Raw genomic sequence first — 22,630 nt, 5'->3', positions numbered from 1 at the left:
CTGTTGGCAGGAGGCATCAGTTTCTCCCCACCTGGACCTCTGCATAAAGCCACTTGAATGTTTTCAAGATATGGCAGCTGGCTTGATGGCACCAGAGTGAAGGGTAAGGGGATGGGGGGTGAGGAGAGAGAAAGAAGCTGCAAAGATTCTTGTGACCTAATCTGAGAAGTCACACACAGTCAGTCATGTTGGCCACATTCTATTCAAATTATATTTAAAGACAGTCACCAAGTCTGGCCCACATTCAAGGGGAGAAGAATTAGACTTCACCTTTTGAGAGGAGGAGGATCAGAGAATTTGCTGGCATATTTTAAAACCTCCACGGGGTGGGGGAGGGAGACAACTGGGTCAACGGGGCAGTGCAGGGAGGGAGATTTTCACTATACACATCTTCATACTGTTTGAACTACGTATTTGATTATTTTAGTCATATAATAAATTACATTTCTTTGACAAAGAAACATAAGCTATTTGGTAAAGAGTTCGAAGAGAGATGAAGAAAAAAAAAGTTGAAGTGGATGTGAATGAGAGAAATTGGCTGAGGTGAAAGTGACCTTTGCCTGGACTCCTTGGTGCCCACCCTGCGCCCCGCCCCCCATTTAGCATTCTCTTTCCAGGGCCGGGCATGGTGGCCAGTAGGAGTTCTGGATAATGGATTTGTGGAGGGGAAATCACTATTTAAACTACTCTTTAACCACAGCCTGTGGTCATTGTTTATTTTAAATGATATTGGATAGCACACAATGCCTTTTCTGGATAACGTTTTACTTACAAGCTCCACTCTTCTACTCCCAATCCCCTTAAATTTGACAGCTATTCTTTAATATAATTTGCACAAACTGTCAAGCACGCCAAGAGGATTTAACCTAGTAATTATATTGAGAGGCTGAATGTGCACAAAGACGTGGCATGAAACCCATCGCGTTTATTGCCTCCATAAAAGACCGTGAAGTCCGAGTGTACTAACCTGGGCAGTACCAACTAACTGTCCTCACTGCGCCCTGGTCACTTCACAGCACAAGTCGGAGGCGAGGAAAGAAAAAAGTTTTACCAACAAAACCAGTCCATTCGCTGTAACCTCTCCACCTCTGGAAACACTGAAAGTGCACTTTCAAACCTTCTAGATGCCGTTGCTCCTTGGGAAGGGTCCGGGGTCCGGACAGGGCGCGCCCTCTCCCGCCCCACCAGCAGCGAGGAGAGTCCTTCCTGCCAGTCGTGGGGACCCCGGAGTCCACGCGGGATCCCGGCAACGCGGCCGGGAAGTCCCCTCCCCACACTGTGGTGTCTGGGGAGCTCAGGGCACACCCCAGCTAGTCTCTGGATCCAGTCCGCGGCAGTGAGGGGTGCAGGGGAGGGGGACGGAGGGAGGACACGTCCCAGGTGAGGGCGGGGAAGGACGGGCGGCGGCTGCAGATCCCGGCCGGGGGGTCTCGGCTCGCCGCTTCCGGCCCGCCCCGCGCCGTCTCTGCCACATCCTCCGTGACGTCAGCCGGCGCCGCCATATTGGGAAGGCGCCGCCGCCGCCGCCGCCGCCGCTGCTCCCTCTGTTTCGGAGCTCCGGCTGTTTTGGGGGCCGCGGCTGCAGGCGGGAAGGCGCCTCTCTCCCACCGCGCCGACGCCCGGCCAGCCCGCTTCTCCCCGGCCCGTCTCCCCATGACTGCCCCCGGCCCGGCTGCCGACGGACGTGCCCCCAGCGCCCGGATCTAACACGGAAGCCCGGGTCGGAGGCCGCGGGGGGAGGGGGAGGGAGACCCGGTGTGTCCCGCGTCTCTCTCGGGCCGGCGCGGCGCCTCGGCCGGAGCCATGACCTCGCTGACCCAGCGCAGCTCGGGCCTGGTGCAGCGGCGCACCGAGGCCTCTCGCAACGCCGCCGACAAGGAGCGGGCGGCGGGCGGCGGCGGCGGCGGCAGCGGCGAGGACGACGTGCAGGGCCGCCGCGACGAGCAGGACGACGACGACAAGGGCGACTCCAAGGAAACGCGGCTGACCCTGATGGAGGAGGTGCTCCTGCTGGGCCTCAAGGACCGAGAGGTACGAGCGGGGCTGGGGGCGGCGGCGCGGGGCCCGGGCTGCCAGGGGGATGCCCGGCCTCCGGCCCGCGCACCTGCCTTCCTCGCTCCGGAGCCCCGCGCCCTGGGCCGCCCAACTGGCCCAGAGTGTGGAGTGCGTTGGAGTGAATACCGGCCCGGTATTTCCAGATGCTCCCCGTGCAGATTGCTTGGATACCTCCCCCCCGCCACTCTTTTCATTTTGACACTCTGGCAGTCTGTATTTCTTCCTCGCTTTTTCCCGAGTGCTTAACCTGTGTAGACCCCCGAGTGCAATTCCAGCCCGGAGACTGCCCCGTATACTGGACGTCTGGAATCACCAGCGCCCAGAACCCTTGGGGTTGGCAGGTTTTAGGACTTTGGAGGGGTCCACAGATCTGCTTGCTGGGGGATTATGAAAAATTTCGGTGAAATGGTAATGGAGGAAAAAGTTATCTTACTAAATAAAGTTAAAAGTCAAACAAAATTCTCGTGAAACCTGGAAAATGACATTCTAGGTGAACTTGCTTTGGGTGAGAGATTACTTTTAGTATCGCCTTTAATAAATTTGAGTCGTTGACTATTATCAAGGTCTTGCCACCCTTAAGGAAGGGCTTTTCCGTGGGTAGGTTTGTGATTTGATGAAAGGTCTCAAAGCTTTAGGTGGGTTATAGTTGAGATAAATAATTCTTTGTGTTCTGATTTTGAAAACGATTGTTTGCACTCCAATATCCAGAATTTTCACACTTAAAGTGGAAGACAAGTTACAGTGAACACCCACCTCCTAGAGTCTGTAATTAACAGTTTGCTAAATTTGCTTTATTACAAATCCTTCTGCAAAAATGGTTATTTTTAAAGACAGAGACCTGCAGATGGACAAATGAATGGATATTCTAGAAGTCATGTGTGGTAAGGTGGTCCCAGAAGCTTGTTTTATCTCAGCAGGGAAATTACAGACAGCATGTTCTGAGAGTCAGACACAAGAGTATCTAAGTTTTGATTTTGAGAAAGTTTTCAGATTCAGGAAGGTGGGCAAAACACTTTTATCTGTATAAAACAACTCACTCTTCCTGGCTCACCAAAACTTAGGATATAGATGAGTTTTATATGGACTGTTTTTGGACTCCTGATGTTTGGTAATTAATGAATTAAAGTTTGCCTTTATAGAAATGTCTAGGGCATCTGTAGTATCTTGGTTTCGCATTTCTCAGGTCTGCATAAAAGTTGATGTCCCTCTGGCTGTGAAAGAAGCCCATTACCTGTTTACTGAGTTGTGATGATGAAAAGAGACTGTATGTGAAATTCTTTTTTGTTCTTTGAATGAAAAAACAAACTAGACTTTAGAGTCCTAGTAATGTGATTTTAGAAAGGAATCAACTTGCTTTACAATTTGGAGTCTTGGTAATAAATATTTTTCTTTAAGCCTTTTTTTTTTGGAGCATAGGTAACACAGATTACTGTAGACATTTTAGAAAATACAAAAGAAGCAAAACGAAGAAAATATATTCCTGATTGAACATGATGGTTTATGCTTTTTGTGACTTTCCTGTTTGGATAAAACTGTAAAACTTAAAAAAAAAAAAAAAAAACAAACTAAAACAAGAACTAACTTTTCGTGTTCTGAGTCACACTAAGTGAGAAATTATGGTGAGAAAGTACCTTTCTGTTTTTTCAAGTATGTGTTACTCTTAATATTTAAGCTAAAGCATATTAACATGATATTTCCCTGTGATTGGTTCTCATGAAGATGATCTAAAGAATTTGTTGAAAGTTAGTGGTATTTACACAATTTAGACAATTTAAAGTTCTTTGGCAGATAATTGAAACCATCTGTTGTGTTTATTTTGTGTCAGAAGTTGCTCAGTATACTTTGCAAGTCATGGACAAGGTCCAGACACTAGCTAATTCTGAGCATTTCTTGCTGATTTCAACAATCATACAGGGAAAAAATTTTCCCCCTTTTGTAGCCAAGTTCAGGGAGTTGGGGGTGGGGGTGAGGCTGGGATTTTGCGTTGTTTTAGATTTTGGTTTTAGGGATTAGCCTATATATTTTTTTCATCACACCTTTCCATACTAATAACCAGCCCTGTAAACTCATCCATTCATATGTTTTTCTCCTTTGAGGGATTCTCCTTCTCCCCAGTATATATTGTATCACTTTTTAGGGGGCGGGAGTTGCTCTCTTACCCTGAGCCTAGGCATATATCCTTGTTAATATTTGATTTCAGTATACTAAATTTGATATTAACAAGTTCCAAACTTTAGTCATTAAATTCACAGCTTTAACTTAGTATCCATCTTTGTAATATCTGGGTACTCTTAAGATATTTAAAAGTTAAACTTTAAATTTAGGCAAGTCATTAATGTTGGACATATTTTATGTATATATATGAGCTAACCTTATCTGAAATCAAAACAATCAAAAAATTTTAAGAAATTGCTAAATGGTGAAATTAATTTTGTTTTTTTTTTTTTTTTAAAAAACAGATACTTATTAATTTATATTTTTTGGCTTCTAAAAAATTTTCTGTTGGAGAATAATATAAACCTGCAGAAAAGTACACATAAATATGATGAATTTTCACAACCTGAACACACCTGTTAAACAAGCACCTAGAGCAAGAAACAGAACATGACCAGCTCTCCAGAAGCCCCATTTGAATTTCTTTCCAGTCACTACCCATTCCTCAAGGGTAACCACTAGTTTAACTTTAGAATTCAGCATAGATTAATTTTGCCTAGTTTTTGTATTTTTATTTGTGTCTGGCTTTTGTCCAGCGTTGTTGTGAGATTCATCCATATTGTGTGAGGTTGTCATTTCTTCTTACCGTCTTATCAATTTAGCTTAACACATTTATAATCTGAAATATTAAAAAAATGACTTTGACATAATTCTGAATTGAGCCTCCCTCTCTCTTTTACTGAACAAAAGATTCAGTTTGCCAGTAAGCAGATGGTCTGGCTTCAAGTTACCTATTAGGGGTGGGTCTAAAGTCATTGCCATTGATTTTTTTTCCTGAAGTTTAAGTACACATTTCAGATTTTTACCAGTGATTTTACTTTCTGGCTTTTATGAAACACTGATCTCTGGGCCCCTCAGGGGATTCTGATGCTCACTGTGGATGGAGACTCAATGACACAGGTATTTAAATAACTCTTCAAAGGCCGCAGCAAGGATGGCAGATAGGTTTACACTTGAGTTCAACTCCCAAATAATTAGCAAGATTTCTGTAATTCCTGCTGTGTTTGAGGGTGAGGGGCAGCAAAAGTACTAGGCAGTTTCCTTTCCCCATATGTTTGTTTTTCCATAGATGCCTCCAGAAGAGCATTTTCAGATTGCTTCATTGAGAATTAACTCAAATAACTGGTGTTATATGCTTTTGAGTATCTTCATAGGTGGCATCTTAGTCTTTTAAAGTTGCTTTATTTTATTTATTTTTGGATTGGATTATTTTAAGTGGCCAGATATGCCTATGGAATAGCGGAAGTGAAGAGAGGCTTGGTCCAGGGGGTATCCTTTGTTTTACATATTATTTAAGCTTTTTGAGCCTCTGAGTTCTCATATAAAATGGAAAAATAGTCATCAAAATGATTGTTCTGATTGTACTCTTGCGGACATTTATTGTCTAACTTTCCACCGTGTCTTCCCCCTATTTTGTCTTACTTTGGAGATCACCATCGTGTGTATGTAGCCTTAGGATGCTCTCTTGAATATCTTCTTCTACCCTTTTGTCTTGTAGCCAGGCTTAGACTGGTCCAATCACATGTTTTCTCTTGGGGCTTTGGATCAATCTTGAGACAGTAACAGGCTGTAGGGTTTTTTGGAGACCGTTTCAGAGTAGTGTCACTGTGTGGCTCAGACTGTCCTCTGACATGGTTCTTTGAGCTTCTGTCTCCCTAGTCATTGGCATTGTCTTTTCTCAGCCTGATTTTCCAGTCACCTTTCAATTTTGTAAGTTTCAACAACTTTCCAGGAAATCCCTTTTTAAAGATAGCCAGAGTCAGTTATTAATGTTTCTAATGCTTGTAGACAAGAACTCTAATATAGTGACTTACTTAACTTCATATGCTTGAGCTGGATATTATACATTTTAGGGTAAAATAATAAGTTTAATTAAGATGATGGAATGGAAATTTGTGTGGCTTTTACACTGGCCACACAAAAGATGCGTTCCATTTTTGAAATAAGTTTCCTGAGGTCACTACTTTGAAATAAAGTACTTATCAAGATGTACAACTTTGTTTTTTGAAAAAATTTCCTTTCTGTATATGCGGCAATGTACACCATGTCTACATATAAAATCTAAATGAGAAATTCATTCAACAAATAGTCAGAATTTCAAGATGTGCTTGATTTTTAGTAATTTAAAATGTAATAAAGGCCCTGAGTTTTGAAAGAATTTTGTGATTCCTTTTGTAATACAAATAATGTTCCCTTTATGTTTTTGAAAGATTTGAATTTTGGTATTTTTTTCAGGTGTGTAAACACAAGTATGAGACATATGAGATCTCAGAAATTAGTTTTGGAGTTCATTGAACCGTTTGATTGTACCTTTTAAACAAGATTTTATACTGTTGAAATTACTTTTTAGTGCTTCAGGATTCTTTTGCTGCGTGGCCAGAATATTCACTGACTCATAAGTGATACTAATATTTGATATGTATTAATTTTAGACTTTCTGAGAGTCTCTGTATGGATCATTTGAATTTATGTTTTAGAATTATACTTTGAAATTATTTTGATTCGATTTTGAAATATTTGGGGAGTTTTCTGGTATTTAAAGAAATAAACTATTTTAGTATCAGCTTATGTAAATCTCAAAAGACCCTGAAGACGTCATGCTTGTTTTATTATGTTATGTTAAACTTTTGGCCGCATCTCTGCTTTATGTCCCTGAAAACTTTCCCCCCTTTCCACCAGCATAGTTTTTCTACTGCTATTCATCAGAGTGAATGGTATCATCCAAAATATGCTATAGCCTTTGTTCGAAGGATTTTATTTTTATGTTGTGAGTCTCCTTTTGAAGCAGCACAAAGAAGACTGTTCTTGTCTCTTTGTTTCTTCTAATTGAGTAAGTGTAGTGACGTGTGCCAAAGGTGAAAGCCTGGCTTCATTTTGAAATTGATGTTTATGGCTTTAGGTTTCTCTAATAAAAGCTGGAAAGACAGCAACCTGTTTCAATAGCATAGTACAATATTATATTCTAATCTGGTAAATTTTGAATTTTTAACTTAGATATTACAGGTATTTTTAGAGAATAGGGTATTTTTCTTCCTAATTGGTAAATGTCTGATTTGCAAGAATACAACTAATTTTGAAGTTCAGTAAATTGCCAAAAAGGATGTTTCTGGTAAATACATTTTTAAGCTTAAAAATATTTTAGACTGAAAAAATTAAGGGGCTGGCCTGTTAGTTCAGTTGGTTAGAGCTGGTGCTGACAATACCAAGGTCCAGGGTTCAATCCCTGTATTGGTCAGCCATAAAAAAAAAAAAGTTTATATATTTAATCATAATAAGTTGCATTTGGTTTACATATTTCTTTAATGGAGAAATTCCTAAATTGGAGGCAACAGGTGGAGTTTAGAAACTCTGAGCACTCTGTAATTGTGTGTGTATGTGTATTTTCTTGGAGAAAGAGACATAGCTTCTATTAGGACTCAAAGCATTCAGTGAACCACAAAGGTTAAAAATTACTGAAGAGGAACTGTTTTTTTGTTTTAGTTTAAGGTTTTTGTTTTGTTTTGTTTTTTCTCCTGAAAATTAACTACAGGAAGTTCCAGGTTTCAAGGTTGTAGTGAGTTGGCTTTTGAGTTCTTTGAGATTTGAGATATGAAGCTTACATTTCTGCGGCCTGTTGTAGAGGTTCTCATTTGCTGAGGGACATTTAGAAGCAGTGTAACTACCACATTTAGGAGTCTAACAATTTCCATCCATTCATCAAATGTTTGTTGAGCAAATTCTCTGTACGAGACCCTTTACTAGGTACAAATGCTAGGAAGAAGGTCTCTGTCTTCAAGCCTATTTCATTTTAGTTCTGTGGGTCAAAACTCATATAGTAAACTACAAAACTAAGTTGTGTTGTTGTAGAATTTTTTGATATATAATATCTCAGCCTGGTATGTAGCTACCACTCAGTAAATATTTATTAAGTAAATTATGTATTCTCAATAAGGGTAATGTCATTGCCAAGGGAGTGAAAATTGGTTCCGGAAGTGGTAATGAAAAAAATCTTACTCCTTTTATATATAAAGCATAGATACATGTACAATATACAAATAAATATACGTGTATTCCATCTTATTAAAATTTCATGGGGTAGGGAGTTATTGGGGGCAGAAAATCTGAAAATGCTCCTTAAGGAAGATATAATGAAAAAAATGTTGAGAAACACTGAAGTAAGTCAGTATTGAAAATACTAAGTTTGCGCTTACTGAGGTTTAGAAATCTTTTTCTCTGATGTAAATTTTTATTGTAATAGAATTTGGCTTGTAGTTTAGTAATAAGAGGAACAGTTTTGGCATATTGAACTGTAGGAAGTAAATTTTTAAGGTAAAAGTTATTTTTGTTGGGTTTTTTTGTGTGTGTGTTCCTCTACCCACTACCTTCTGGGAGGAGAGGAACATTATAAAGGACTGTGTATACGTTGCTAATGGTTATTTTTACTCTGGTTTCAGTTCTAATTCCAGTTTCTTAAGTGCAAGCGTTAATAGTTTTATACCATATTAACAAAATAAGCTCAGAAATAACATTTAAGAACTTAAATTTCAGTTCAGTCACTGAATTGAGTTTGTCATTTAATTTTTGTGTCTATAGTGTATTATATAAAATGAAACCATAGGTTGTTTAGTATTCGTAGGTTCAGTTTAACCCCAGTATTGATGTTCTACGTGCCAGTTACTTTGCTAGGTGCTTGGGTTACAAAGAAAAATTTCTACCCTCAAGGAGCATTCAGTTTATATAGAAGACAGATTTGCAAATGATTTCAATAAAATAAATTACTGACTTTAATGGAAGTATATTGTAAGAGCACAAGGGGCATAGGAAGTATGCTTCGGATTAGGAGCTGTAAGACTCTGCCATATTCTTGACTCCCAGCCTTGCCCTTGACTAGTTGGAAAAACCAGGATACATGTTTTGAATTCTTAGACCCTCAGTTTCCTGTTGGGCAAAATGGGCCTACATTTGTGGTCTCTCCCATATATAACCTTTCTACGTTGTAAGGATTCTGTGGGTTGGCATATGTGCAAGTGCTTTGAAAACTGCATGGTGCTGAACAAATGCAAATGGGCAGTTACGTAGCCCAGGGAAGTGAATTAAAATTTAGAGATTTTGACAAGTATTCACATATCAGTAAATACAGATTTTCATGGTATGTGCTCATGGGAAAGAATTCAGATGGCCCAGTCAGAAGTATGGTGTCCTGTTATTTATAGTGACTATATGATAGAACATCTTAACTTGATCCTAACTTAGATCCATGTATATTATAAATATGATCATGTTGTGGACCTTCGTTAATTTTTTTCTCTAATGGTCTGAAAACCACATTATTACTTTTTTAGGCCTTCATGTTTGTGTTAGCAGTTCCTCCTGTGTAAAGCTCTTCTTTTCACTACCTGGCAGCCAATTTTTACACATTTATTAATGCCCAGCAGAAACTCTTCACCTTATTCTGACTCCCTAGACAGTGTTAGTTGCTCTCACATCCCTTTTGCTTATCATTGTATCTCTAGCACCTGGCACAGTGCTTAGGAAGTTAGTAGATGTTTGTGCATGTTTTTGGAATGAATAAATGCTGTTTTATTCATGTCAGTATTATGATATTTTATCATGTTGAATTATAGTTGTTATTACCTTATTTACTTTTCATTCTGTGCCTTGTATCTTAGTCATTTTTATCACCTCTGTTTAGCAGTATCTTGTCACTTAATAGATGTTTATTGAATTAAAATTATTCTTGAAATTCACTATTTCAAGAATTTAAATGATTATGGTTTTTACTTTATGCAGCTTCATGCCTCTGCCTTCCAAGTGGAATGTTTTTTTTTTTTTTCCTGTTATAATTTTGCAGAGGCCAGTCTCTACTGAACAAATTCTGTTATGGTGACTTGACAGAGTTTTCTGTATACTTCTATAGGACCTTTCACAATGTTCTTTACTTAAAATATTGACAATGTGAGGTAGTGGTGAAAGCACTGTATTTAGAGTCACAGCTCTGGGGCTTGAAGTCTGACTACTGAGTCTGGAGTCTGAATGTGGTCATATTTCTTACTTCTCTAAAACTCAGATTCTTTATATGTAAAACAGTGATAATATTTTACTGGGTTATTGTGAGACTTAGGTGATAATTTATATATGTGAAAATGGCTTTGCAAACTAAAATGCTATTGTAATGTATTAATAAAACCTTCATGTTTTCTACAGAAGAATCAAGACTTTGGGATTATAGTAAGTCTTATTAATAAGGTGCTGTTACATGTACTTTTGAGAGCACCACGCTCAGCCAGCGAGCGAACCGGCCATCCGTATATGGGATCCGAACCCGGGGCCTTGGTGTTCTCAGCACCACACTCTCCCGAGTGAGCCACGGGCCGGCCCTACATGTACTTTTAAAAACTTCATTAGTCTAAAGTCTTTAAAAAATTTGCTTTAGGCAATCAGTGTCTGCTCACACTTTGTTTTGTGCTCTCTGCAGTGAAGTGATCAGTGACAGGTATGGGAAGAAAAAAGTAATACCCTCTTTTATTTTCAAGGGGCTGGAAGGAAGCACACCTCAATCACCCATTAAACAAATAGGACAGTAAAGGCAAGGCAGAAAAAGAGCCAGGGCTTTGGAGCTAAGGAGACCAGTTTTAGTTCCAACTTTGCCATTCAGTAGCTCTGGCAGGTCTCTTAAATTCTGAGCCTCAGTTCTGTTATCTTGTGAATTTGGAAGAATAACACCTACTTTCAAAGGTCTTCTAAGGATTAGATATGATGTACATCATTTGCTTAGCACATTTTTAACATATAGTAGGTACTCATTGTATGCAGAGCACATTTAAAAAAAAGGATTTAAAAGTGTATATTCCCAATGTTATTAATACACGTTGTCTTGAAGAGGGAATGGGGATGAGGGATGGAAAGGGAGGGAGGAGAGGAGGTAGGGTGTTTTAATTTTCTCTCTGTTTTTTTTGGTTGCTGGCTGGTAAGGGGATCTGATCCCTTGACTTGACATTGGCGTTATCAGCATCATGCTTTAACCAGCTGAACTAACTGGCCAGCACAGTTTGTTTATTTTTAATGTTTTGATAACTTTGATTTGGTTTCCTTTATTATCCTATGCGTTTTATTTTATTCACTTAAAAGGCAAGATAAACATGATAAACACTTAATTTTTTAATTGCTAAGTTTTGAATAAGGAGTTGGTGCCTTACTTCCAATGGTATCCAGTGAGGTGTGAGCTGTTTCCTTTTTTTGAAATTATGACTTGTATTTTTTTTGTATATTTGTTGTGTTTCAATCACTTGTATTCATTATTCATTTTGATATTTAAATTGTCCCACCTTTGGCATATGGGAGTTCCTTTTGGCTTCAGTGTTCTTTTGATACAACCTATTAACCTTTGATAACTTCTTGCTTTCTGGCAAGGCCACTACCATGGCTCAGATTCACCTTGTACATTTCTTGCCTGAGACCTGGAATCAGTCATTCCTTCAAGGAGTCCTGGTTTCCGTTAGTAGGAAATGGACCACAGTCTGGATACTAGGTGTGCTCAGTGTTACTGGGTTGTTACTGCTTCTAGGACTTTGCAATACAGAGATAGAATATATTTTCTTCAAGGAACAGGGCTAGCAAACATTTTTGGGAGAGAAAAAAAGTTTATGTGGTTTTTTATTCAAGTTTAACATTAATGGATTTTTATTTAACTTGCTGGATTTTCTACTCATATCTTTTCCTCTTATTGAAAATCTTGGTTCCTAAACTATTAACTTACTTGCATGGACTTACTGTATATATTAAAATGGTTTCAAAATAGTAATGTCAGTATTACTACTAATTGACCACTGAGTTCAGCTGAAAAATTCTTTGCAGTACTTTTATTAAGGATGTCCTTTCATTAAGGCAAAATACTGTATTCTAAAGTCAGCTAAAATAGCTTTTCTTTCTGGTTATATCACTAAGTGATATACATATAGGTTAATTCATTTGTTTTTAACGCTTTAGGAATGTTTTTTATGTTTTGAATGTGTGTAATTATATTGCAAGTTGTATTCAAATGTTTGATTTCCATCTTTGTCCCTCTGCCTCATTCTTCCCCTATTGGTAATTCTTAAAAATCTAGTTTAGAGTTTATCTTTCCAGTATTTCTTAACACATCTGAACATAAATTCATATTCTTGCCCCCTCCTCCATATACAAAAGGTAGTATACTACATATACTGATTGGCACGTTGCTTTTTACATGTTATATCCTGAAGATTGTTCTCTGTCACAATTATAATAGAGGTCTTTTATGGCTCCATAGTATTTCATTGTGTGATAGATACCCTTTAGTATATTCATCCAGTCCCTTATTGGTGGATTTATGGGTTGTTTCGAAGCTTTTGCTACTGTATATAATGTCACAATAACCATATACCTGTATTATTTTACATTTATGGAGATGTTTCTTCATAGTAGATTTCTTAGAAGTAGGATTGTCAAGTTAAAGGTTAAATGTGTGTTTGATTTTTCTAGTAGATTCCTAAATTCCGCTCAGTAGGGGTGGTATTTTGACATTACAGTCACAGTGTATGAGAGTGCCTATTTTCCTCATCTTTGACAACAGTATATGCTGTCAAACTTTTGGATTTTTGCCAGTCTGATAGGTAAGCATTATCTTATGTAGTTTAAAAAATATATGGTTATATATATGTAACATAAAATTTATCATTTTAACCATTTTAATGTATACAGTTTAGTGACATTAAGTAGATTGACATTGTACAGTCACCACTGTCCATCTCTAGAACTTCTTGGCATCCTGTACTGAAACTCTACCCTTTCAGTTTTAACTCCCATTCCCTCCTCCCCATAGCCTCTGGGAACCACTGCCTCTGAACTTGATTATTCTAGGTACCTCTTGTAAGTGGAATCAGACAGTATTTGTCTTTTGGTGACTGGCTTATTCCACTTGACGTAATGTCTTCAGAGTTCATCCACACTCTAGCATGTGTTACAATTTTCATTTTTAAGGCTGATTAATATTTTGTTTTATGTATATAGCACATTTTGTTTATTCAGATTTATCTCTTGATGGATACTTGTTTTGCCCATTTTTGAGTTTGGTTGTTTGATTTTTGCTGTTGAGGTCTCGTAGTTTAAATGTGTATTTCTTTTAGTATGAATGATGGAAAGCATCTTTTCCTATATTTATGAATAGTTTTTATTTCTATTATGAACTTTTTGTATCTTTCATCTTTTTAAAAATTAAATGTTTTAAGTATTTTTTTAAAGAATACTTCTTTCCTTTAATTTTTAGGAACTAATTGTATCTCTAATATATGAGATTTATCCATGATGTAAGTTATAAAATCTTTTCCTATATTGTCCCTTGTCTTTTGACTTTGTTTATGGTTTTTGCCATGTAAACTTAAAAAAAAAATGTTGTGTAGTCTAACTTATTAGTGTCTTTTTTATTGCTTCTACATTTTGAGGATAGCTGGAAAGTTTTTTCCCACTCCCAGATTATGAATTTATTCACTCTTATTTTGTCTTCTTGTCTTCTAGTACTTATATTGTTTCACTTTACATTTTAATCTCTAATCCATTTGGAGTTTATTGTGATGTATAATGAGGTGCGTATCCAATTTTGTTTTTCCTAACGGATATCAGTTATCCCATTACTATTGATTAAAATGTCTGTGTTTTATTCACGTTGATTTGAGATGACACTTTTATAAATATTTGATTTCAGCATGTTCTTGGGTCTACTTCTGGACTTTATTCTTTTGGTCTGTGTATTCATGTGCCAGCATCACATCATTTCAGTTCTAAAAACTTTTATATTTATTATAGTGTCTGGTAGGACAGCTTCCATGTCTGTCCTCATATATTGTGCTCTACCTCCCCAAGTTTTCCTGGCTATTCTTTTTAATTTTTCTTTAGGAACTTTATTTTTAACTTGTATAGCTCCAGGAAAAAACAAACTTGCTATTTTTATTGGGATCATATTACATGTATAAATTAACTTAGGGAGAGCTGATAACTTTATAATGTTGAGTCTTTGTATCCAAGAATGAGATATCTTTCATTGTCCAAGACTATTTTTAAGTCTTCTAAGAGTTTTAAAGTTTCCTTCATATAGCTTTTGCCTAGGTAATTTTTTGTTGCTGTTGCAAATGAGGTCTTTTCAATTATGTTTTACCTTTTTATATTTTAACTTTTGTATTTCCTTTGTATATAACATTTATTGCTGTCAGTTAATTTTATAATCCTGCTACATTACTAAATTCTTTTATTGTTTATAGTAATTTTTCCATTTATTTTCATGGTTTTTTCCAGGCAAACTACTATATCACCAGCAAATTGTAGATAGTTTCACTGTTTCTTTTCTAGTTTTTATGTCTCTATTTGCTTTTTCTTGTCTAGTCTTTTAAATCTGTTTTTACCTAAAGTCATCTTCATTCTCTTGATCAATTTAGCTATTTTTGCCAAGAACTTTTCCACTCTTAATTCTTTTGAAATAATCAAAATTTTGTGTAAGATTTCAGAACTGACTCTGTACAAGGTGTGTTAGTTATCTTTTTTGTAACAGCTTTGAGATATAATTCACATTTCATACAATTCACCCATTTAAAGTGTACAGTTAAGGGTTTTTAGTATATTTACAGAAGTGTGCAACCATCACCACAATCAATTTTAGAACATTTTTTTCATCCCCCAAAGAATCCTCATACCCTTTAGACATTGCCTCCTTTTCTCCTCAGCCCCCCAGCCACAGGCAACCAATGTTTGTTATCTTTTACTGTATAACAAAATTTAGCAGCTTAAAACAACAAACATGTATTATCTCCTAGTTTTTGTGAATCAGGAATCTGTGTGGTGCTTAACTAGGTGTATCTTGCTCAAGTCTCTTGTGAGATTTAAGAAGTTGGTCAGAGCTGCAGTTTCATCTGAAGATTTAGCCGCAGGAGTGAGTGTTTCCTGCAGGTTGTTTTTGGCCTCAGTTCCTTGCCTCATGTGGGATAGGACTGCTCAGTCTGTGGCAGCTGGTAGAGCCAGAGGGGAGGCCCAAGATGGAAGCCATGGTCTATTTGTGACCTAATCTCTATAGTGACATACAGTCGTATTTGCTATTTGGTTTGTGAGAAGTATGTTCCCAAGTCTAGCTTACACTCAAGAGGAGGGAATTACAGGAGGGCATAAATACCAACAGGCAGGGATCACTGTGGGCCATCTTATAGTCTGCCTCCATACAAAGGTATGATAACTACTACTATTTAAAAAAATTTCTTTTAGTTTTTGGCTTTTTATCTACATTCTTTTGATGATAAACTACTTTCTCATTAGTTACTTTAGCATACTGAGATGCGTGGATTTTAGGAGACAGTCAGTGGTTATTTCCAGATTTCTGTATAGAACACATCAACTTCAGAGTCTAACTTGGAATTTTAAAATCTAAATGCAAGTGCACACTTTTCACTCCTCTGTAGCTGTTAACAGTGTTGAAAAGATATTCCCAAATTTTCTTAACAGTTTAACATTTAAGAAGGGCTCAGAGTCAAATGTAGATTCAAAATTTTTCTTGTCTTCTAGGCCATGCATAATAGTGTCTACCACCAGTTTCCAGATACCACATTATTAATGTTTATCTATCTAGTGATATGTTAACTTTATTCTCTATACAGTTCTTTATATGCTGTTAAGCAGTTTTAAAATATCCTTGATGGATGACTGGCAAATACTTTTTTTGGAAATTAAAGTAGATCATGTATGCTTCTTTGTCTTAAGCCACATACTTATTCTCTTAGGGAATTCTCAATTTTTTTGAATCGTAATTGTGGAATGCTTGAAGTCTCTCAGTCTCTCTTTCTCCTTGTCTTCAGGTCTCTCATATTTGGTTTAGCCTAATTCTTTTACATCTCAGTGGCTCTCTTGTAGGAGGATTTTTATTAACTAATTGAGTTTCTTGTTATATAGGTCTATTCTAACTTTATATTTCTTCTCAATGTGATTTTGGTAATTTGTGTTTCTCTAGGAGTTTGAATATTTTGTCTAAATTGTGTAATTTATTGGCATGAAGTTTTTTATAGTGTCCCCTTATAATCCTTTCAATTTCTGTAGGGTTAGAAGTGATGTCTCCACTGTCATTTTTTATTTTGGTAACTTCCTTACCCCTTCTTCTTTTAACCTTGACCGGTTTGAAGAAACAAACCTTGGTTTCAGTGATTTTTTTTCCCGTCTATTGCTTTTCTGTTTTGTATTTCATTGATTTCCATGCTGATCTTTATTATTTCTTTCCCTTTGATTGCTTTGGATTTAGTTTGCTTTTTATAGTTTTTTAAGGTGGAAACTTAGGGTTTTGATTTGAGATCTTCTTTTGTAATATAGGTATTTAATAAAGCTACGAATTCTTTAAGCACTACTTCAGCTGTATCCCATACATTTTAATATTTTGTGTTTTCACTTCCAGTTCAAAATATTTCCTAATTTCCCTTGTGATTTATTTGACCCGTGGATTATTTAGAAGTATGTGGATTGATCTCAAATGAACATTTCCCAGATTTTATTTTGTTGATTTCTAATTTAGGAGTAAAACATATTTTGTATATTTTCAGTTCTTTTAAATTAGTTGTTTTATGGGCTAGCATATGGTCTGTCTTGGAAAATATTCCAGGTGTGCTTGAAAAGAATGTGTATTTTGCTGCTGAATGGAGAGTTCTATAAATGTCAGTTAGGTCAAATTGGTTGGTAGTGTTCAGTTCTCTCTCTCTGTGGTTTTCTGTCTAGTTCTATCAGTTATGGCAGTTTTGTCATCAGTTACTATTGTTGTGTTGTCTGTTTCTCCTTTCTATTGTTAGCTTTTGCTTTATGTATTTTGGGATTCTGTTGTTAGGTATGTGTATGTTTATAACTGTTGTATTTTCCTGATGGTTGACCTCTCTATCAGTATGAAACATCCCTTTTAATTTTCTTTACTCTCTATTGTCTCATATTAATACGTCTGTTCCAGCTTTCTTTTGTTTAGTGTATACATGGCATATCTTTTTCAGTCTTTTAAACCTATTTGTGTCTTTGAATCTAAAGTGTTTCTCTTCTGCACCATGTATGGTTAGATCTTTTATCCAGTCTTGTACAATCTATGACTTTGATTGGAGTGTTTAATCTATTCACATTTAATGTAATTATCGATAGGGCTGGGTTTACACCAGCCACTGTGCTGTTTGTTTTCTGTCAAATGTCCTTTTTGTTCTTCTCCTGCTCCTGTACTGCTTTTTGTGTTAAGTAGAAAATTACCGTTATATTATTTTAATTCATTCTTCTTTCTTTCCGTTATATTGATTTTTTTTTTAAGTGGTTGCCCTAGGGATTACAACCTGCACCTTAATTTATCACATTTGTCTTCAGACTACTACTAATTAAATTCCTTTTGGTCTTGTCTTCTTAGAAATTATTTGTTTGCGGGGCCGGCCCGTGGCTCACTCGGGAGAGTGTGGTGCTGATAACACCAAGGCCACGGGTTCGGATCCCATATAGGGATGGCCAGTTGCTCACTGGATGAGTGTGGTGCTGACAACACCAAGTCAAGGGTTAAGATCCCCTTACCGGTCATCTTTTGGAGAAAAAAAAAAAAGAAAAGAAATTATTTGTTTGCAAGAACAGAAATCCCCTCAAAAGAGGCCTAAGTAAAAGGAGATACATAGATATGATTTTGTAACATGTTATGTTTTTTAATAACCTTCTGCACCAGGGTTTTAAAAGCTGATTTCCATATATTGGTAATATTCTGCAAAACTTTAAGGATATACTGTACATAAAAGTGTTCCAAGGTCAAGAAGGTTTGGGAAATGCTGGATTTATTTATTCAATTTTTTTTAACTTTTAGATCATTTTTGTGTTTTGCTATGATAAATTATATCAATATATTTGTACATAAATTTTCATGCATTGTATTTCCTAACTAAAGGTCCATAAGAATTACATTAAAGGATATGAACATTTAGAAGTTCTGTATTCGTACTCACAGTTCTCTTATATACATGTATATTTATATAGTTTCAAATTAAGATTAAACTTTACATATGCACTATTTTTTACTCATTTCTCATGTAAAATATATATCATGAGCATTGTCCCATGTTGTAAAAGTTATTAATAACACATGAACAAAAATCTTTTAACACTTCTAATTGTATCCCTCTTATGATATTTAAACAATATATTTTTATTATATTTCATTATGGGTGGCCAACCTTTTGAGTTCCTTCTTAACAAAAAGTTTCTGGGTAAGTAGATACTTAAGAGCAGATCAGTGGCTCTTAACTCTGGTGAAGTTTTAGGGGGTTCAATAAATAATACCCTTTTTTCCATTCAGGTTGAGCCACTTGAGAGAAAAAGGGGGATCAGGCAGATGGAGATCCAAATAAATATCTGTCTTATCACTAAGAAAAAGCTGAGTAGGAGGATGTTGCTTTGACGTGCAATGAACATTCATGGGCTGTATTTGTACTGAAAGTCAAGATTAAGTGAGCTTTTGCCCTTCTCCACAGAAGGTTTCTATCCTTTCTGAGCTTGCCTTAGGATACCTGTGTTACCATTTGACAGGTGTATTGCCTGAGTCAAACTCCCTGCCTGGCACTGTCCCTGGACGCGTGGCCAGATGCTTGGTGCTGTAGGTGAGAGTCCCCTGGAGCTCATGTTGTCCCCCCCATTCCCCAACCTCCCTTACGGGGTCAGAGAAAAAATAAGTGTAGTGATATTTCACTGGCGGCCTGCAAAAAAGCCAGCAGACCCCTGCTCCCTCCTGTGGAAACGGGGGGAGGGTGCCAGGGGCCTCCCACTTATTCTTCACCTCTCATCACCATGCCTCACTACAGTCAAGCTCAACAGGGTCTTCTTTTCCTGTCAGTTGTGCCAGGCCTGTTCCATTGGCTGTGGTTTTGCAGGATGGTTGGTTCGGACAGTGGGAATCTTGTTTATCCATTCTGCACATCACTAATTCGATGATGGGGCATTTGGCCACCTTAAGAGAGTCATAGTTACTCCCACCATTTACCTGTGCTTCATTGAATTTCTTCACTTTGACATTCACAGTACTGGGCAGAAATCACATTGCAAGGACACTTAATTACCATTGTTAAATTGGCTGCTTTGCTCTGCTTGATAGGTAGGATGTAAGATTTTTGCTGGGGCACAGACACATTTGTGCCCTGAATATATAACCATCCCGCCTAGACTACACGTTTTTGTAATTGTTTCTTAGAGAGTAGTGGTTTGTCTTCTGGGCAGTGTGGTTGTTTTTGACCTGCCCTTATAAAATTGTCCTTACTGAAAAGTCAGGCAGTTTGATGGGCATGACTAGATCTGGACATTAAATCACCCAATCTTGTACCAAGCTTTAAGTACTCTCCAGTAACTGACAGGATGGGCCCTAGTTCATCTCTCCACTGCTATGCACCTGCGAGGCCTATGCCACAGGTCTTTTCTCTCTTCTGTGTGTTTAGGTTAGCTCAATACCTGTACTTTGATATATCATTTTAAGGAGTCATATGTTTAAAAGTGCATCCCAATTTCAGAAATACTAAGCTATAAAAATGTATGTTTTGGAATTGATGAAATATATAGTATTAAGGTTCGCACTAGATAAAAATTAAAAGATCAGGGCTGGCTGGTTAGCTCATTTGGTTAGAGCTCGGTGTTATAACACCAAGGTTAAAGGTTTGGATCTGCATACTGGCAGCCGTGCCCCCTGTTCCCCCTCAACAACAACAAAAAAGGAAATAAAATATTAAAGAGCTCCTCAGCATTTGGCAAGGCCAAGCTGGTGATCCTGCTTCTGACTTTGTAAGTAGTTCCCCTGCCAGTGTGTGCTCTGTTTCACTGTATTGTGACATGGATTCAATGCAGAACCTTGCAGGCCTGGGTCATGACCAAATTTACTTGGCTGTCTTCCAGTCTACTGCTTTGCCCCCTAAGATACTTAATTCCCAAATGTCGCATTGCCATCTGATCCAGTTATATCTTTTCATTTTTATTCAACTCTGCATTTTAAAAACCTCTTCTATACCTCTCTCCCCATTAGTTAATTCTTGATCATGCTTTTATAATGTGGATTTTAGTACGAGATCATCAATATACTGGACTGTTCTGTTGCTTGGTATGTCTTTGTTGGCTTCAATTATCTTTGGAATATTGCTGGTGAGTCCCAGAAGATTTGGTGCAGAACTGTCTGTCTACTCATCTACTTTCCCATGTGAATTCAGTTCTATTTAAGCATGTGTCTTTCAGTGGTAATACCCAAAGCCATTTACTAAATGTAGATCTCTAGAGTCTATTATTAAAGACCCTGTTTTGCTAATATCTCTGGGTATGCTGTTACCTTGGGAGCAGTTGCGATTGAGACATATTTGGTCCTTTACTATCAACTATAAGCTTCTAAGTACTGTTCAGCTGGAATTTCCAAGCTGTAGGGCTGTCCACATCCGTTACTGCTTCATGAGGTGTACTCTGTTGTTTGTAGAGGTTCACTAAGAACTCCATCTATATGTCCAGGCCAGTCAAAGTCAGACATCTGTAACTTTAATTTCTTTCTTTTTCTTTTTTTTGTGGCTGGCCGGTACAGCGATTGAACCTGGGAGCTTGGTGTTATCAGCAGGCACCATGTGCTAACGAACTGATCTAACCAGCCAGCCCTGTAACTTTAATATCATGTAGGATCCATTCCCAGGTTTCCTAGGATTTTAATTGTCATGGATACACAAGCCGTGGATTTTTATCTAACCTCTATAAATTACTATTTTTATTAACCACTTTGTTAAATCTCTGGTTATCTTAATTTGATCAGACCCCTAATACTTACTAAGTTTAAAAGGATCTCCTCAAATCCTGTCAGTCTCTGGTTCCCCTGCCTCATATCTCAAATTTCAATTGGCTTCTTTAAACTGATATTTTTGTTTTTCTCCTTGTGGCTCCCTTAATCTAAATTCTCATTTCCCCAAAACTCTCATTCTCAAGTGTAGCTTCGTGAGGCTAATTTATGTCCCTGTATCAATAATGAAGTTCCATGGACCCAGATGGTCAGTTATTTTCTGAAATACAAGCTGACTACACTGACCTGGGAAAAGTGCCAGATCCAAGGGTCCAGGCCTCCCTAATCTTTGGCCCTCTGTTCTTCAGAGATTTGATTGGCATGCTCTCCCTCCTACCAAAATTACATGTTACCTTGTTCAGAGCCTTAACCATGAGTTATAGCTTCTGCTTTCTCATAAGAGCTAGGTGTCTTAAATTGATAGCTGGCAACCTTGCTGGCAAAATCATGTCTTTATAATTTGGACAACTCCATTTATTTGCTCTCAAAAACTGTCCTGACTTCATTTGGTGATGCTGGTTGACCCGTCTTATGTCTGACTGTTCTTCCACCTTGAATGCTACCCTTACATTTTGTCTCTTGGGGCCAGTCTGAATGTTTTATTCATTGGCCCTTATGAGTGTTTTTCTAATACGTTCTTCCAAAGTTAACCTTGTATTTTTATCCTAAACAGCAATGAATGAGTGATGGTTCTAATTCTCCATGAGTCCAAATTGGCTACAATTTGCCAACATATCCTAAAAATAAACCCACCATAGTCTGAGGTTAACTGAGAGTGTTTCTGGAGTTTGCAATCTGAAAGAGCCTGATAAACACATAGTTTAGTCAAATACGAATTACGTTATATTTCTAAACATCTGACCTCCAAAGTTATTTGTTGTTTTCTGTACGTAAGGATAACTGGTGAAAAGATAATAAGCCCCTGTATTTTTTCAGTATTTTATTGCAGAAAGACATAAAAGGTGAAAGGCACCAAAATGGACTTTGGCTAAAAATAGTTCTATTTTTTTGATCTGAATTCAAGGTAAATTAGCTATTTTGTTTTCTTTCTTTTTTAAAAAATAGGGTTACACGTCATTTTGGAATGACTGTATATCGTCTGGATTGCGTGGCTGTATGTTAATTGAATTAGCATTGAGAGGAAGGTTACAACTAGAGGCTTGTGGAATGAGACGTAAAAGTCTATTAACAAGAAAGGTAAGAGGAGTATGAACAGTATCCTTTTTTAAAGAGTTTGAACTGCTTAAATGAAGAATGTTTTTACTAATACTTTCAAAAATTAAAGTGAAAGTTGATTTTAAAGTTATTTCTATTGAATTATGTTTCCATATCCTTTTTGCTTATTGGTTTCCTGGTTCTTTGTATATATAATTAATAATGTAATTCATTGTTAGGTTCACTGGCCACTGCATCTTACATATTCAGAAGGATTTCAGACTTCATTTACTGCTTCTGAAAGTCGTAATTTTTGAAGACTTGACATAAAAAACCCCTCCCCAAATCAAAAGTGTTACTATGCAAGTTAACTGCCCCAAAGCTGTTGATCTTTTT

General features: G+C 37.4%; 1 protein-coding gene across 2 annotated transcripts in view; it reads left to right on the top strand.

The window, feature by feature from the left end:
* The first annotated feature begins 1,509 nt into the window (after positions 1–1,509).
* Positions 1,510–22,630, top strand: part of GOLPH3 (golgi phosphoprotein 3) — a 36,809-nt gene continuing 15,688 nt past the window's right edge. Inside the window, exons 1-2 of one of the 2 annotated variants that reach the window (XM_063086414.1) lie at positions 1,510–2,031; positions 22,145–22,276. In XM_063086414.1, the coding sequence (XP_062942484.1) occupies positions 1,804–2,031; positions 22,145–22,276 (360 nt within the window). In that variant the 5' untranslated portion in view covers positions 1,510–1,803. The remainder of the gene's footprint in view (positions 2,032–22,144; positions 22,277–22,630) is intronic. The other variant, XM_063086415.1, reaches the window with a different exon arrangement.

This window comes from Cynocephalus volans, chromosome 2 (genome assembly GCF_027409185.1).
Source record: "Cynocephalus volans isolate mCynVol1 chromosome 2, mCynVol1.pri, whole genome shotgun sequence".
Classification (NCBI taxonomy): Eukaryota; Metazoa; Chordata; class Mammalia; order Dermoptera; family Cynocephalidae; genus Cynocephalus; species Cynocephalus volans.
The sequence above is the reverse complement of the archived record's forward strand: the minus strand, read 5'-3'. Positions and strand labels throughout refer to the sequence as shown.